The sequence below is a fragment of the Balaenoptera musculus genome, chromosome 1 (genome assembly GCF_009873245.2).
Source record: "Balaenoptera musculus isolate JJ_BM4_2016_0621 chromosome 1, mBalMus1.pri.v3, whole genome shotgun sequence".
NCBI classification, from domain to species: Eukaryota; Metazoa; Chordata; class Mammalia; order Artiodactyla; family Balaenopteridae; genus Balaenoptera; species Balaenoptera musculus.
This window is the reverse complement of record NC_045785.1, coordinates 108,918,189-108,936,542: the sequence shown is the minus strand read 5'-3', so window position 1 is coordinate 108,936,542 and position 18,354 is coordinate 108,918,189. Positions and strand designations below refer to the sequence as shown.

At 37.9% G+C, this 18,354-nt stretch overlaps 1 protein-coding gene across 1 annotated transcript in view; it reads left to right on the top strand.

Moving 5' to 3' along the window:
* Nucleotides 1-10,937: 10,937 nt before the first annotated feature.
* CTSS (cathepsin S) overlaps nt 10,938-18,354 on the top strand; it is a 28,865-nt gene continuing 21,448 nt past the window's right edge. Inside the window, exons 1-5 of the mRNA XM_036861721.1 lie at nt 10,938-11,079; nt 12,042-12,168; nt 14,800-14,922; nt 15,748-15,897; nt 17,442-17,669. Of these exons, the coding sequence (XP_036717616.1) occupies nt 11,054-11,079; nt 12,042-12,168; nt 14,800-14,922; nt 15,748-15,897; nt 17,442-17,669 (654 nt within the window). The 5' untranslated portion in view covers nt 10,938-11,053. The remainder of the gene's footprint in view (nt 11,080-12,041; nt 12,169-14,799; nt 14,923-15,747; nt 15,898-17,441; nt 17,670-18,354) is intronic.

Below are 18,354 nucleotides of genomic sequence, written 5' to 3'. Positions count from 1 at the left end.
ATGTCATTTTGACACTCTCTGTTGGGACTTATAACATATAGTATATAACCTTCATTTTTAAAACTGTAATGTGTGTTGGTCAGCTTGTTCAAATAGTGTTTGTGGCCCCGCCCTCTTCCATTTTTGGCTTAATAAATGGTATTTGCTGGTTATAACAGCAAATGACTCTCCACTCCCAAGGAAAAATGTTTTGTTTTGTTTAGTTCTCTGTTCCTTTTGCAAACAACTTTAATGAAGGTGTTAAAGCTGTACACCCCAGGACAGTTTATCCTGTCTAAGGGGTGAGTGTACAACTGATCTTTTTTTAATTCAGTACAGCCCATGAATAATGTAAATGTTCATTTTCTTTAGGATATAAAGAGGGCCCTAGGGTGCCCAATCTGTACCTGTTATTGTCATAAAATGCATACTATTGGATAAAAAAAAAATCCTAGCTGGCTTCTTTGCAGGAATTGACATGCTGACCCTAAAATTCATATGAATATTAAAGAGATCCAGAATAGCCAAAACAATCTTGAAAAAGAATAGAGTTGAAAGAATAAAGTTCTTGAAAAAGAATATACTTCCCAATTTCAAAACTTACTACAAACCAACATAGTAACCAAGACCGTGTATTACTGGCCTAAGGATAGATTTATAGATCAATGGAATAGAATTAAGAATACAGAAATAAACTTTTATTTATGTTCAGTTGAGTTTCGACAAGGGTGCCAAGACAATATGACAGGGAAAGGAATAGTCTTTTCAACAAATGGTGCTGGGACAACTGGATGACAACATGTAAAAGAATGAATTTGGAATGGTACCTCACACCATATATAAAAATTAATTCAAAATGGTTTAAGAAAACTAAATATAAGAGCTAAAACTATAAAACTCTTAGGAAAAAACATAGGGTCTTCCTGACCTTGTCTTAGACATGACACCACCAGTACAAGCAACAACAAAATAAATTGGACTTCATCAAAATTTAGAACTTTTGTGCATTAAAGCGTCTCAAGTGAGACACTTAAAGTGACTCAAGAGAGTCAAAAGACAACCCACAAAATAAGAGAAAATGTCTGCAAATCATATATCTGATTTTAAAAGTAATATCCAGAATATATAAAGAGCTACAACTCAAAAAACCCAATGCAAAAATGGGCAAAGGATTTGAACAGACTTTTTTCCAAAGATGGACAAAGATAGTCAATAAGCACGTGAAAATATGCTCATCGCTAGCCTTTAGAGAAATGCAAATCATAACCACGATGAGATATCACTTCACACCCATTATGGTGGCTATTACAAAAAAAGCAAAAAATAGCAAGTGTGGGAAGGATGTGGAAAAATTGGAACTCTGGTACATTGCTGGTGGGAACATAAAGTGGTGCAACTGTTGTGGTTTTGAAGGTTCCCTGAAAAGTTAAACATAGAATTACCTTTTTTTTTTTTTTTGCCATGCTGCTGGGCTTGTGGGATCCAATTCTCCAACCAGGGACTGAACCCCAGCCTTTGGCAGGAGAGCATGGAGTCCTAACCATTGGACCGCCAGGGAATTCCCTATAAAATTACAATATTGATCTAGCAATTTCACTCCTAGATACACATCCAAAAGAATTGAAAACATAGACTCAGACAGATACTTGTACACCAATGTTCTTAGCAGCATAATTCACAATAGCCAAAAGGTAGAAACAATCAAAGTGTTCATCAACAGATGAATGGATTAACAAAATGTGGTATATACACACAATGGAATATTATTCAGCCTTAAAAAGGAATGAAGTGTTGATACCTACTACAACATGGAAGAACAGTGCAAACATAAGTGAAATAAGCCAAACGCAAAAGGACAAATGATTACACTTACATGAGGCATTTAAAATAGACTAATTCATAGAGACAGAAAGTAGAATAGACTAGAGGTATTACCAGGGGCTGGGTGGGGGCAAAATGGGGAGTTATTTCTCAAATTTTCTGTTTGGAATGATGAACAATTTCTAAGTGAGGGAGGTTATGAGTATGTGGGGGTGAGGAGTATATTGGAACTCTTTGTAGTTTCAGCTCAATTTTGCTGTGAACCTAGAACTATTCTAAAAAATAAAGTCTATTTTTTTTTTTTTAAAAGTTCTGGAAATAGACTGTGGCAATAATTATACAATATTGTGAATGTACTTAATGCCACTTAATTGTATACTTAAAAATAGCTAAAATGGTAAATTTTATGTTATGTATTTTTTACTACAATAAAAAAAAGAACCAAAGAGAGAAGTTCTAGTAACTAGTTAAAGCTTTATTATCTAGCCATGTGATTTTGAATTAAACATTGCTCCATGTTTAATAACAACTGTTTTGTTGTTATTCCTGTCTTCTCTGCTTCTCTTACAATCCATATTAGAAAATTCTGTCCCTCTGTCTTCAAAATATAATATGAATCTCGCCATGTCTTTACCTCCACCACAACCCACACCCTCCACCCCCCATCACTTCTCCCCTGGATTCTGTGGTAGGACTCCTAACTTCCCTACTTCCACGCTACACTCCCTCTACTGTAGGCACACTGTAGTCTATTCTCTGGACAGCAAGCAGGTCATATCACTCCCCTGTGCAAAGCCCTTCCATCATACATTCATTTATTTAACATGCTAGACTGTTCTGGGACAGTGACAAAAATCCATGACCTCATGGAGCTTATACTTTAGTGAATTTAGAATATAATACAAAATTCTTAAGTGACCTACAAGTATGATCTGGTTCCAGCTTACCTCTCTGACTTCATTTTAGCCCATGGCCCTGTGGAGAGCATTTCTCTAAACAAGATTAGAATTCTGTTGGAAAGGAAGTAAGGGGTGAATGGTTGTTAAAAAATGTTCATACCTACATTAAAAAGTGCTTACCAAAGTCCCCTCCTCAGTGAGACAACCCAGGGCCTTATCTGGTTCCTGTGTTCAGCTCCAAGACCAGAATTTTTGGCTAATATATATAGTCTTCCTCGTCAAGTTTGGATATGGCCCCTTGAGGCCTGGCAACCTAAAACTTAAGTTATCTATATCTAAGCTATCTTAAAAATGATGGAGAAGAAGAAATAGTATAACTACAGTGAAAGTCTAATTCTGGAAAAGGGAGAATGGATGAAAAAATAGTACACAGTTATCATTGATCCATAGCATACATTATACCAACTAGGCAGGAATACGGAAGACTCCCTCCCTGGGGGTGGAGTGAGTTTCTTGGCCAGCTAATTGGGAACCTCCAAATTTGTTCTCTGTGGGAATCTTCCTTATTGCCACCATGGCCCCTGTTTTTTCCTGCTAGATAGATGGTCTTGCTTGTCCTTATTCTCCATGGCTATGCCAGAGGTGGGCATGGGGCAAATGCCTTTTCTGGAGATGGACTACTCAACTTTAGCTGTGGTACAAGTTGGGAGCCTAGAAAGGCAATAGACTGCTAGGCTTAGGGATTCTTTGGCACTACAGTTTCTATGACAGCTCAGTAGCCTTTGGTTCAGTTCCTTCTGCTAGTTCCCACAGCCAAAGATTTTTTTCCTAGTCTCTGTAGCCAGAAGGATACAAAGCCCTGATGGGCTAACCTTGGGACCTACACGTACCACTGGAGCTAGGGAAGAATGTTGCTTCTCTCTTAATCCCATGAGTGTGTGTGGGGGGGAGTTCCCCATTTTAAAATCAGGATGTTATTGCCACAAGAAGGGGAAATGGAGGCTAGGTGGCAAATAATGTACACTTAAAGACATGCTTTAGCTCAAGTGTTCTCCACCTCTATAGAGAAGACTGATGTTCACATTTGTGACACATTTCCATGGGTACACTCACAAAATAATGTCAGTCTCTGGTAGCTATCTATAAACCCCCCTTTCCTCTCCCAGAAAGCATATTGGAATGTACCTATATCAGAGTGATGTTATTACAGAGATAACCTTAATCTCCTCTAATTTTTAAATGTATCACTTGCAAATTTTGGCACTTTATTATTACTAACAAATTTCTTGTGACTTACCTTGTGTCACCTTGTTGTGACACAAGTGTGTCACAATTGTTATACATTTGTTGGGGGAAGGGTCTTATCTGTGGCACCCCAGTACTCCTGAGTTATGTCTTGTTTTGATCTCTTAGTAAAATTAACCGTCCTTCTTTGAGCACATGGTGCCACATGACAGAGAGAGGCACCCAGGATAATGGGGGATGTCTACTGGGATCAAATATTTCCAGAATAATGCACCAAGCAGATAATCTATACAGAAAGTATTAGAAATACTGTATGTTTTCAGTTAAAACATTCTTATCTTTCCCAATGATTCAAGAATCCTATTTTCTTTCTTCAGAAAATGTAAACTAGATAATTAATTAATTTTCTAGTCTCCTATACTCTATTAAGGGTGTTCTTCACCTCACCTTTGTGTACTTCTTGGGCAAAAGGGTCAGTAACAAGCGACCTATCTTAACTATAGAAATAATGTACGTTATTAAATTCCCAGCACAAAATTAGTCACTTGGGTAAATTAACAGAGAGTAAAACTAGCATCAGTATCATCCTGAAATTCAGAGTCCTTTTCTTTAAGACCAAGTAAGATTGTTCCTCAAAGAAACTTGAAACAGCTAACTTTCAGGGTGCATAAGCCTGAGAGATGGTGATTTTAAAACCTGGAGAAGGGGGATTTCCCTGGTGGCACAGTGGTTAAGAATCTGCCTGCCAATGCAAGGGACACGGGTTCAAGCCCTGGCCCAGGAAGATCCTACATGCCGCAGAGTAACTAAGCCCGTGAGCCACAACTACTGAGCCCGCATGCCACAACTACTGAAGCCCGCACGCCTAGAGCCCATGCTCCCAACAAGAGACGCCACCACAATGAGAAGCCCGCACACCGCAACAAAGAGTAGACCCTGCTCACCATAACCAGAGAAAGCCCGTGCACAGCAACAAAGACCCAATGCAGCCGAAAATAATAATAAATAATAAAATAAATTAATTTAAAAAAACCTGGAGAAGGCACTAGGCTTCCTTATTTGGCTTTCATTTTCCTTTTCGACATCATTCAGGAAATGTTTCCTCATCTGTGATGGAAGGGAGGCAGCATTCTAGAGAAGATTAAGTACTGTACTATTGCAGATTTCCTCTCTTTTAAAAAAAAATCTCTAGTTAAATTTGCAACAGCAAGTTTGCCCCATTTCAAAGGAAACTAATGTGCAAAAATCCAATTTACAGGTTTAAAATGTTGCAGAATGAGTTTTAATTTTATGAAAGGCACTAAGTGTACCTGAGGATAGACTATATAATGATGTGTTCCCCTAATGTTTTTAAATACTGTAGTATGATTGTTTACAGACTTTTATATACGAAGAGGAGAGCAAAAGAAGCAGAGAAACCTAAGGCTAAGAAGCCACGGCCGAATGGGTGATGAATCAGAAGTGAAGATAAAACATGTAGAAGATTATAATTAGAAAATTAATCCAATAAATATTTATTTGTTTTTGCCTAAACATGTATTAAACAGAACAATACAAAGATAAGTAAGACAGGATCCTGTATTCTCAAGTCAGCTGGTGAGATGAAACCATCTTATGTGATACAAATAGAGAATAAGTTCAAAACTGCATGGTACAATTTGTTTCTTAAAAGTATATAGAATATATGTGTATGTATAACTGAATCACTTTGCTGTACACCTGAAACTAACACAACACTGCAAATCAAATATACTCTAATATAAAATAAAAATTAAATTTAAAAAAGTATATAGAAATGGAAGATGGTGAGGTAGTCAGAGAAGACTGGGAAAGGCGATACTTGAAGTAGAACTTGCAAGGTAGAGAGGCCAAGGAATAGAGAGAGTCATTTCAGAAAGACACGAATGACCGTGCAATGTGGGGGCCCACGAAACCAGTTTGACTACAACAGAGGGTGAAAGTTTATAAAAATCTACTCTATATTGAATAAAGTGCCTAAGGATGGGCCAGATTATGGGGAAATGCAGCAGGCAACAGAAAGCATTTGTAGAAAATAGCTTGATAAAATGTGGTGTTTTTTATTTTATTTATTTATTTTTGGCTGCGTTGGGTCTTCATTGCTGCGCAGGCTTTCTCTAGTTGCTGCGAGCGGGGTCTACTCTTTGTTGCGGTGCACAGGCTTCTCATTGCATGGCTTCTCTTTGTTGCAGAGCACGGGCTCTAGGCGTGTGGGCTTCACTAGTTGTGGCACATGGGCTCAGCAGTTGTGGCTCGCAGGCTCTAGAGCACAGGCTCAGTAGTTGTGGTGCACAGGCTTAGTTGCTCTGAGGCATGTGGGATCTTCCCGGACCAGGGCTTGAACCTGTGTCCCCTGAATTGGCAGGCGGATTCTTAACCACTGCGCCACCAGTGAAGTCCCTAAAAATGTGTTTTAAGAGAACAATTTGGCAGTGATGTACAGGATGAGATTGCAAGGTAGATTGGATTGAAGGCTGTTGAAATAATTTAAATCTTGTCAGTAAATATTTATTGAGCGCCTACTAACTATATCATTGCATTCTATACTGTGGAGGATACAAAGAAGAGTAAGATATACATAACTCCTGTACTTAAGGGGCCAACAGGTAGATTTGTATGACAAAGACATAAATTAGGTAGAGAATTCAGAGGATGATTTTTCTGGTCTCAGAATCTTTGAGTTTGCCATAAGAGAGCCTCAAAGTACTGTAGAGGCTCAAAAAGAGACATTAAGCTGGGGATAAAGAAAGGTTTTTTTGAAAGAGGTATCTTTTGAGATGGGCCATGAAGAAGGAACAGGATTTCAAGAGACAGCGATGAGGGAAGGAAATTCCAGACAGTGGGAAGCAAAATCATTCTGTTGCGAAAGTACTACTTTAAAACTGGGTTCAATCCCAGGTCAGCAACCAGTTCTGTCCTCTTGAACAAACTATACAGCCTCTCAGAACTTTAATTTCCCCTCTGTAAAATGAGGATAATAATTGTCCTACCTCACAGTGTTGTAAAGATTAAATAATAATATATAAAGAGTATAACACGCTCGCTGGCATATAATTGGTGCATCCAACAAATGTTAGCTAGGACTGTTATAATAATAAAGTGAGTAAAAAGTGCAGAGGATAATAAGCATAAATGTCTTGGAAACATGAAGAAAACTACCTGCTTTGAGTGTAAGATTTATGTGAGGATAGTTGTCTTGGTCTGTTTGGACTGCTATAACAAAATACCATAAACTGGGTGGCTTATAAATGACAGAAATTTATTTCTCACAGTTGTGGAGGCTGGGAAGTCTAAGATCAAGACACTGGTAGATTCAGTGTCTGCTGAGGCCCCCTTCCTGGTTCACAGATGCCTGTCTTTTCGCTGTGTCCTCACATGATGGAAAGGCCAAGGGAGCTCTCTAGGCCGGAACTGTTCAACATAAGCCTGCAATGGGTTGTCATATTAGAAAGAAAAGAATCTATTAAAGAGCACTAATCTCATGCCAAACACAGAGACTCAGGACTCAGAAGCCAATTTGAATGTTTTCGCTGACCAAAGATGGGACAATATGAATATCAATAAGGATAAAACTGCATTGAATTGAAGCACATAAAATTTGGTTAAATCCATGAATTCATAATGATACAAGAAAAACTCAATGGTTTTGCAATGTATGGACCTTATTTGGAGCTCAATAATTCAAACAAACCATTTTTTTAAATGTATAAGATAGGGAAATGTAAATACTGACATGTTTGAGGACATTAAGAAATTATTGTTAATTTATTTTAGATGTAATAATGGTATTGGGGTTTTATTTATTTCAGAGTCTTTATCTTTTAGAGATACACACTGGAATATTTACATGTGAAAGAATCTGATATCTAGTATTTGGTTCAAAATAATCTGGATAGTGGGATGGTAAATAAAGGAAGACTGGCCACGTATTGATAATTATTGAAACAGGATAATGGTCTCATGGGTGTTCATTTTGCTATTATTGCTCCCATTTACCATTGCAACAAAAAGAATAAAATACCTAGGAATAAACCTACCTAAGAAGACAAAAGACCTGTATGCAGAAAACTATAAGACACTGATGAAAGAAATTAAAGAAGATACAAACAGATGGAGAGATATACCATGTTCTTGGACTGGAAGAATCAACATTGTGAAAATGACTATACTACCAAAGCAATCTACAGATTCAATGCAATCCCTGTCAAACTACCAATGGCACTTTTCACAGAACTAGAACAAAAAATTTTACAATTTGTATGGAAACAAAAAAGATCCTGAATAGCAAAAGCAATCTTGAGAAAGAAAAACGGAGCTGGAGGAATCAGGCTCCCTGACTTCAGACTATACTACAAAGCCACAGTAATCAAGACAATATGGTACTGGCACAGAAACAGAAATATAGATCAATGGAACAGGATAGAAAACCCAGAGATAAACCCACGCACATATGGTCACCTTATCTTTGATAAAGGAGGCAAGAATATACAATGGAGAAAAGACAACCTCTTTAATAGGTGATGCTGGGAAAACTGGACAGCTACATGTAAAAGAATGAAAGTAGAACACTCCCTAACACCATACACAAAAATAAACTCAAAATGGATTAAAGACCTAAATGTAAGGCCAGACACTATCAAACTCTTAGAGGAAAACATAGGCAGAACACTCTATGACATAAATCACAGCAAGATCCTTTTTGACTCACCTCCTAGAGAAATGGAAATAAAAACAAAAATAAACAAATGGGACCTAATGAAACTTAAAAGCTTTTGCACAGCAAAGGAAACCATAAACAAGCTGAAAAGACAACCCTCAGAATGGGAGAAAATATTTGCAAATGAATCAACTGACAAAGGATTAATCTCCAAAATATACAAGCAGCTCATGGAGCTCAATATCAAAAAAAAAACAAACAACCCAATCAAAAAATTGGTGGAAGACCTAAATAGACATTTCTCCAAAGAAATATACAGATTACCAACAAACATGAAAAGATGCTCAGCATCACTAATCATTAGAGATATGCAAATCAAAACCACAATGAGGTATCACCACACACCAGTCAGAATGGCCATCATCAAAAAATCTACAAACAATAAATGCTGGAGAGGGCATGGAGAAAAGGGAACCCTCTTGCGCTGTTGGTGGGAATGTAAATTGATACAGCCACTATGGAGAACAGTATGGAGGTTCCTTAAAAAACTAAAAATAGAACTACCATATGACACAGCAATCCCACTACTGGGCATATACCCTGAGAAAACCATAATTCAAAAAGAGACATGTACCCCAATGTTCATTGCAGCACTATTTACAATAGCCAGGACATGGTACCAACCTAAATGTCCATTGACAGATGAATGGATAAAGAAGATGTGGCACATATATACAATGGAATATTACTCAGCCATAAAAAGAAACGAAATTGAGTTATTTGTAGTGAGGTGGATGGACCTAGAGTCTGTCATACAGAGTGAAATAAGTCAGAAAGAGAAAAACAAATACCGTATGCTAACACATATATATGGAATCTAAAAAAAAAAAATGGCTTTGATGAACCTAGGGGCAGGACAGGAATAAAGACACAGACGTAGAGAATGGACTTGAGGACACGGGGAGGGGGAAGGGTAAGCTGGGACGAAGTGAGAGCGTGGCATGGACATATATACACTACCAAATGTAAAATAGCTAGCTAGGTGGAAGCAGCCGCAGAGCACCGGGAGATCACCTCGGTGCTTTGTGACCACCTAGAGGGGTGGGAGGGAGATGCAAGAGGGAGGGGATATGGGGATATATGTATACATATAGCTGATTCACTTTGTTATACAGCAGAAGCTAACACAACATTGTAAAGCAATTATACTCCAATAAAGATGTTAAAAAATTTTTTTTCCATAATAAAAATCTTTTTTTAAAAAAAGCTAGATGGGGGACTTCCCTGGTGGTCCAGTGGGTAAGACTCTGTGCTCCCAATGCAGGGGGCCTGGGTTCAATCCCTGGTCGGGGAACTAGATCCCGCATGCATGCCACAACTTAGTTCGCATGTTGCAACTAAGAGTCCGCATGCCTCAACTGAGAGTCCATATGCCGCAGTGAAGATCCTGGGTGCTGCAACTAAGACCCAGTGCAGCCTAAATAAATAAATAAATAAATATCTTAAAAAAAATAAATAAAAAAATAAAAATAAAAAAGCTAGATGGCCACAAACATGAAAATGTCTGCTACAGGTAAGAATATTCAACATTGTAATGATACCAAGTCTCCACAAATTCATCTATGTGTGTGTGTATTAAACTTTATTTATAATACATATAGTAATTTAATATAAATATATCAATTTAAATAAAAACTCTGACAGAATTTTTCAGGAAGCTTGATAAACTGATTTTTAAAACTCATATGGAAAAGTTAACAGGCACAAAATGTTAAGACAACTTTGAAAAAGAAGAACAAACATAGGAGTGACAGGGGTGACTTACTTACCCTATTAGACATCGAGACATATTCAAAGCTATTTTAATTAAAACTGTGTGGTATTGAAGGGGCAATAGATTAAAAAAACAGATCAGTGGGCTCAGAAACTGACCCATGTATAAATGGGAATTCTCATCTGGGTGAGAATTAGGCAACAGTAGATCATGGATGAGTTGTGTTAAAAAGAATAAAGTGGTTTTTCCTAGTAAATCATGGAGGAAGCTGGGATTTCAGGAACTTAATCCTAATCTCTTCATAGCTAAAGTTTTCCATCTGAAAATTGTTGTTTCTAGGTAAAGTGAATAATCAAAATGATGAAAAATTAAAGGGTAAACGTGTACTGGTGTTATTTTGCTGAGTTTTTTCTACTGATCTCCTCTACTGGGGGCTCTTTTTGATGGTTTACTGCACCCGCTTTATCTCCAAAACTGCAGCGAGAGAGCCAGAGGTAGCAAATCTAGTTAGATTTTAAATGAAACTGAAATGAAAGTTCACTTCCTCTTTGTGGATACCTCATGTGACAAGTTCCAATTTCTTTATAAAGTCACTTTAACTGAAGTCTCTTTGCTGCCTTTGAAATCTTTGGAGAGAGCCCACCATCAAGCATTCTTAGTATGGGAGCACCTGCTGGTTCTATCATGTATGTACTGTCTGTTCTTTTTCTCCTACTTGGTCCTTAAATCCTTCATTTGTGTTTTTAGCTTGCTCTGCCTGCCAGGTTTTACATCGCTTGTTTCAGGAAGTAAACTAAAAATCATTGTTGCTCAATTTGCCTCTTCTTTTTTTGACTAAAAAGAGTCTGTTTTTGAAAAGTTAATGTCTGCTTAAACATCTAAAGCCTGAGGCGGACACATAGCTTTCTTTGGAATATAATTTGAAGATATACATGGTTAAAAATCCAGCTGTTTTGAATGAAAAAGAAGTGGAAAAGAAAGTAGAATCCAGTTTGAGGGAGTTAGTCACTGAATTTCTGTTAAAGTCTCTTTGTATTAAATATAGAAGTGGTGTTTTCAAAAGCAGTTAACCTCTTCTTTTGAAATAGATATTTTGATTTTTAGGGGAAAAAAGAGGTTAAAAGGTAAAAATGATCCAAGGATGGGAAAGCAATACACAGGAGTTGTCTTTTAACTATCTCTGAAGGTTGTGGATAGACCAGTTAAGAGGAGCTCATGTATTCAAAAATTATGAAGACAAACTGATTTTTCAAAGGTATGCCTTCTTCTTAAGGATTTTTTTTTTTTTTTCTGGAAAGGAGGAAAGAGGATTTCCCTTGGTTAGATTTGTTGTCAAATCCTGTAAAGTCTCTGCTTCCTCATCTCCACATTCCCCCAAACTTAGATGTAAATTTGGCTTACCAGATACCAGGAAACTTTTTGAAAATCACTTTTACAGTGCTACTAAGAATTGGGAGTGGTATTTCAGACAAAAATCTGCAGTTACTCCCTGTCACTATATAATCCAGAAAGTTTCCTGCATAATTCTGCTTTGTAATATTCTGTCCCTTTGACAGACTCTGCATTCCTACTTTTTGTTGTGAAAAAAATATGGTCACAATAGATGCAGCTAACAGCTACTCTTCCTATGTTACCTTTCCTTTAACAGAATGAAATGGCTGGTGTGGGTGCTCCTGCTGTGCTCCTCTGTGATGGCACAACAGCACAGAGACTCCACTCTGGATCATCACTGGAATCTCTGGAAGAAAACCTATGGGAAACAATACAAGGAACAGGTAGATGGGCTGCCACTTGAGCAATTTGCTTTTACTCAAGTACCCTACATATTGTGACAAGCAGTGTTTTCAATAAATGTTACACACTCCTCTCTTGCCAAATTCTGTTCTTGGTACTAGAGATACATCAGGAAACAAAATAAAGTTCCTGTTGTTGTTTTTTTTTAATATATTTATTTATTTTAGGCTGCGTTGGGTCTTTGTTGCTGTGCACGGGCTTTCTCTAGTTGTGGCGAGCGGGGGCTTCTCTTCGTTGCAGTGCGTGGGCTTCTCATTGCGGTGGCTTCTCTTGTTGCAGAGCACGGCTTCTTGGCGCACGGGCTTCAGTAGTTGTGGCACACGGGTTCAGTAGTTGTGGCTCACGGGCTCTAGAGTGCAGGCTCAGTAGTTGTGGCACACGGGCTTAGTTGCTCCGCAGCATGTGGGATCTCCCTGGACCAGAGCTCGAACCCGTAACCCCTGCATTGGCAGGCAGATCCTTAACCACTGTGCCACCAGGGAAGTCCCAAAGTTCCTGTTTTTATGGAGCTTATATCCTAAAAGGAGAGACAGGAAAGAAGTAGAGAAAAATAAAGCAAAGCATGGGGCGGTAGGAAGGGTCCTGTGTGATGGCTGTGAGGGGTTGGGAGTGATTATTTTATACATATGATAGAAAGGTCAGGGAAGCCTTCACCTATAAGGTGACATTTGAGCAGAGAATGGATAGAAGTCAGGGAGCAAGCAAAGTAGAAAACTGGAGTGAAAGTCCCAGGCCAAGAGGGAAGGAGTGCATGTTTGAGGAACAAAAAAGGCCTCTTTCAGTCCTGGCATAGAGAAGCACTGGCAGATATTATTTCTTGACTCTCACTTCCCAGTTTGTACTTTTATTTTTATTTCAAAACATACTTCTTGATTGATTTTAAGATTTTAACCCTGGTGCTTCAAATAACTGATTTTAACCCTGGTGCTTCAAATAACTAAGTCCTATAACTGTATAATATTTCTGAGTTTGTAAGCAAGGATTATATATTTACTTATTTGATGTATGGTTTTTGTATAAAAATGCTCTGAGTTGTTTTCTTAGTGATGAATTTCACCCTCACCCACTCGCCTTTAGGACCAGACCTCTAATTTCAACATTAACTAGAGTTAGATGTGCAGTTAGCACCACTCTTTGGTTAAATGAATATTATCTCGCTTTTTAATGATTCTAGTCCATCAGGAGGAATGAAAATGACTTTTGATTAGTATCCTACCATTAAAATGTATCTCAAAGTTCTCTTCTTTTTTTTCTTTTCTATACTTCATTAGATTTATTTTTTTCTTTATTTCATTTTTTCCCTCTAGTGGTTTGGAAGTATATCTGTACATGTCCGTTACTGGGGTAACAGTAAAATCTTGCTCCAAGACAGAGGGACTGCATCCAGACTTACTACCTTGAACCAGGGCCTAGGCCTGGGTTCTAATACTCAATGAAATGAGGCAGAAAAGAGTTATTGCTGACTGCTCATTGGGCTACAGCTTGTCGTAAATTCCGGCTTTGGGGGTGGAGGTGAGGGTCAGCGATTCTAGGAGGCACCATGTACATTGCATTCTATGTAAATGAAGTTCCTGGAGGGCAACAAAATCAACAGTCTGAATATGAATTCACTCTGGATAAAATTAGTATAATAGGACCAAAATTATTTTTAAAACTGTGTATAATGGAATAACATCTGCATGAATGAACAAGAAATTGTGAAATGTATTAGAAATCCAATTAGAAATCTCAGAAATGAAAGAATATAGTCATTGAAATAAGAACTCAATAAAAGGGATAAACTCCAGACTAGAAAGAGCTGGATAGAATCAGCAATCTGAAAGATAGTACTGAGGCTTTCATCAAGAAGGCAGCACACAAAAATAAAAAGGAGAAACTGAAAATGCAGGTAAAGAGATGAAAGAGAGTTTGTGGCTCCATCTCATGGAATGGTGTAGAAGCAATATTTGAAGAGATACTGGTTGAAAATTTTCCATATATGAAAAAAAATGTTCCTGAGTCCTCCAGTCAAAAGTGCTTTCCAATTAAAAGTACCCAGGAGAGGAAAATAAAGAAACCCACACCCACAAACATGTAATGAACCTGCAAAACATCAAAGAGAAAGGAAATCACAAAAGTTACCAAAGTTAAAAACATTACAACAATTAGATTGACAACAGACCTCTAATCTGCAATAATAGATATCAGAAGACAGTGGAGAAATATCTTCAAATAACTGAATAAAAAGAGCTAGAAATTTATAATCAGCTAAACTATTTTTCAAGAGTGAGGGTAAAAAAGAAAATATTTTAAAAAGGCCTATAATGATTAAGTGAGTTTACCACTTACAAAGGATATACTTCAACAAACTGCAATTTCTAAAAAAAACTTTTTAGCAAATTGAGGAAGTTCATTGTGTATATCTAAAATGATATTAATCACCATCAGAGCAATTAAGAGGAAGAGTTAAGATTAGTGTGCAATTTTACCAGTTATATTGGATATATTCATTTATTTGCATGCTCCCAAACAGATCCACACTTAATAGGATGCTTCATAATATGTTTATTTTCATTATTGAACACATTTTTGAAGGGTTCAGTATTACTATGTTCTTTTTCCTTATATTTTAGAATGAGGAAGTAGCACGGCGTCTCATCTGGGAAAAGAATCTAAAAACTGTGATGCTTCACAATCTGGAGCATTCAATGGGAATGCATTCATATGATCTAGGCATGAACCACCTGGGAGACATGGTAGGTAAATTATAAATAATCCTATTTTCATCTCTGGGTAAACAGGACTTCTGTCTCCCCAAAGGCAATTTGAAGGTAAACAACAAAGGAGTGTTTTCTGTATGTGTATAAAATTAGAAAACAGAATTTAAGGACATAAGAATTTGTACAGATTCCTTGTTTGGTCCTACTGTGATCACTTTCCTTAACAAATCCCTTCTTTAAAGGAGTAGACCACTGTTACTTTTATTTTTATTATCTCTAGAAAGCATTGCCTAAAGGCTACTCAAAATATTTTAGAATAAGTTACCATAGTTATGTAAGTCTGAATTGATAATTTAGTATGGTCCACCTGCTTTCTTAATGGGGGAGTGTGGGTATTTAATATCACAAATAATCTCCCATTAGTTATTAGATTCTGTTCTACCCTACAAGACTTTTTCACTGTGGTCAAAATTAAGAGTCATAGTACCCCTTGGAAGGGAACACCCTAAGTAGATTAAATGCAGGAATCTCTTTTATAATTCTTTCTCACAAGGAAAACCAGTTTAGTCCACTTTTTAGACAACCCTTTTATAAAATTCTGCCTTGCTTTGAACCAAAAATCTGCCTCTCTGTAACCTAGTTTTTATCATTTTCTTCTCCTCCTTCCCAATGCCTAACTGGGATGCTAATGGCAAAGTGTAAGACTAAAGAGACCTAGATAATTCACCTACCAGATAGTTACCTATGTTAGTCACAGCTACCACTTGTTTCTCTCAGTTGTTAAATATATTCACAGTTACGGTTATCAGGATATTGAAAAGAAGGGTATAAGTAAAAGGAGCTATGTATATATCTTTGTAGACCAGTGAAGAAGTGATAACTTTGATGAGTTCCCTGAGAGTTCCCAGCCAATGGCAGAGAAATGTCACTTACAAGTCAAACCCTAATCAGAAATTGCCTGATTCTCTGGACTGGAGAGAGAAGGGGTGTGTTACTGAAGTGAAATACCAGGTGAGTATTGTCATCCCAGGCCTCTGTACCCCAGATCGAGATCTCTCTTCCTTAAATACTGAGTCTAGCTACGTAATCTGGCAGTGAATCTCATAGTCCCTTAGGTTCCTTTCTAAGTTTGTTTGCTATTCTTGTCTTCCCAACTACATTGTGAGCTCCTGAAGGGCCAGGACCACATATGAAACTTCTTGTATTCCCCACAGTGCTGAGAACATCAAAGGTTACAGCCATCAATATTAGACTAAGCAAAAAACTGTGAATTAAGCAAATAGGTCTTTAAGACAGACCTTTGGTGTTCATGCTATCCATCAACTGCACTGGACCCTCCACCAAGCCAATTACTTGAGAAATAGTATCGTGTGTGAGAGAATTTCGATCAGGAAGTTTATTCCTCCATCTCACTTATGAATTTCAGGGTTGAAGGAGAGGAAAAACTAGAGCTAAGAGTGGCCTGTAAATTGTAGTGGTCAAGTTAATTCATGACTAGGCTTACGTTGTTAGAATAAGAAATATGGACTTTATAAATTTGTTCCTATGTTTTTGTATTTCCTTTAATTTGCTTGTAAAAAAAAAAAAGAAAGAAAGAAAGCTACAAAATCCTAAATTAGTTAGGGATAACTAAGGATAAAACACACATATCACCTTAGAGGTCAGGATAAGGGAAAAGAATCAGTGTCCTGAGCAGCTGCCCCGGCTTGTGACCAAAGAAGAATAGAAAAGTTAAGAAGTGAATGATACTGCTAATCTCTTATTCTTTTCCACCTAGATATTTTTCTTTCAACTAGTTTTGGGTTTCTTACCGGAGCTTCCCTAAAACAAAAGTATAAGAAGACCCAATAAACTACATATCTAAGTGTTAACTATAAATAATTTAATGAGATCCTTTCTCTGGGTGCTTGCATTTTAGGGGGTGATTTTGCTTTGACCAAAAGCAAATTGAATTTGCTTCCTTACACTAGAGAGCAGAGTGGGATGAGGTGGAGAGAGAGAGAACAATTATGATGTGGCTTAGAACACTCTGTACCTTTTTAAACTAAAGCAACTTTGTGTTTTTCTGTTTGTTTATGCTTCCCTGTAAAATATCTTATGACCAAAAAAATTCTATAGCTAAAAATGTCTGAAAAATGCTAACCTTATGTTTCAGGCATTATTTGGCAGGAGGAAGAGTATTTTAGGTCAAGGGAATCATCCCAGTTCCTCTCAAAAATCACTTTACTATTAGCATTTATCTCCCTTACTATGGGGTGAAAATAGCTGGGATTTGGTACATGCTCAGTAAGTACTGTCTCTTAATATATTTGAATATGGCAATTATGCTCTGAGCTCAGCCACTCGTAAATATTTATTAAGGTCAGACCTTGCCCAGAGAACAATCAAGTATTTAGTCTTCATTGCCATGGCCTAAGGGAAGAGGAAACTGTAGTGGGGGGAGCTCTTCCTGGAACTGCTGAAAGTGCTGACATGTTGAGAGTTGCCCAGTTTGTGTTATGGAAGTCATCCTTACTGACTCTGTGATTGCCCTTGTGACTTTGTCTCTGTTTTAGGGCTCCTGTGGTGCTTGTTGGGCTTTCAGTGCTGTGGGAGCCCTGGAAGCACAAGTGAAGCTGAAAACAGGAAAGCTGGTGTCTCTGAGTGCACAGAACCTGGTGGATTGCTCAAATGAAAAATATGGGAATAAAGGCTGCAATGGTGGCTTCATGACAGAGGCTTTCCAATATATCATTGATAACAACGGCATCGATTCAGAAGCTTCCTATCCCTACAAAGCCATGGTGTGCCACAAGCAAACTTTTTGTGCTGCCCCTTGACCTCATGCTATCCCTCCAACTCACTGTACTAAACTTATCACCAAGCCAATTGCTTGAGAAGCAGTGCTGCTTGGTGTGTGTGTGTGTGTGTGTGTGTGTCTGTATGAGAGAGAGAGAGAGAGAGAGAGAATGAACCTCCATCAAGAATTCTTAAATTCTCAAGAGTTCTCTTTCTTATGCAGCAGCCTGCTTAATTTATCAGTGGCACAATGATTTTTAAACAAGCAAGCAGAGTTCATGATTAAAAATAGATTTTCAGGGACTTCCATGGTCCAGTGGTTGAGAATCCGCCTGCCAATGCAGGGTACATGGGTTCGAGCCCTGGTCCAGGAAGATCCCACGTGCCGCGGAGCAACTAAGCCCGTGCACCACAACTACTGAGCCTATGCTCTGGAGCCTGCGAGCCACAACTACTGAGCCTGCATGCCACAACTACTGAAGCCCATGCTCCTAGAGCCCATGCTCTGCAACAAGAGAAGCCACCGCAATGAGAAGCCCATGCACTGCAACAAAGAGTAGCCCCCGCTCGCCGCAACTAGAGAAAGCCCACGTGCAGCAGTGAAGACCCAACGCAGCCAAAAATAATAATAATAAAAATAAATTAATTATTAAAAAAAAGATTTTCAGCAAACCTTCCTTAAAATTCTTT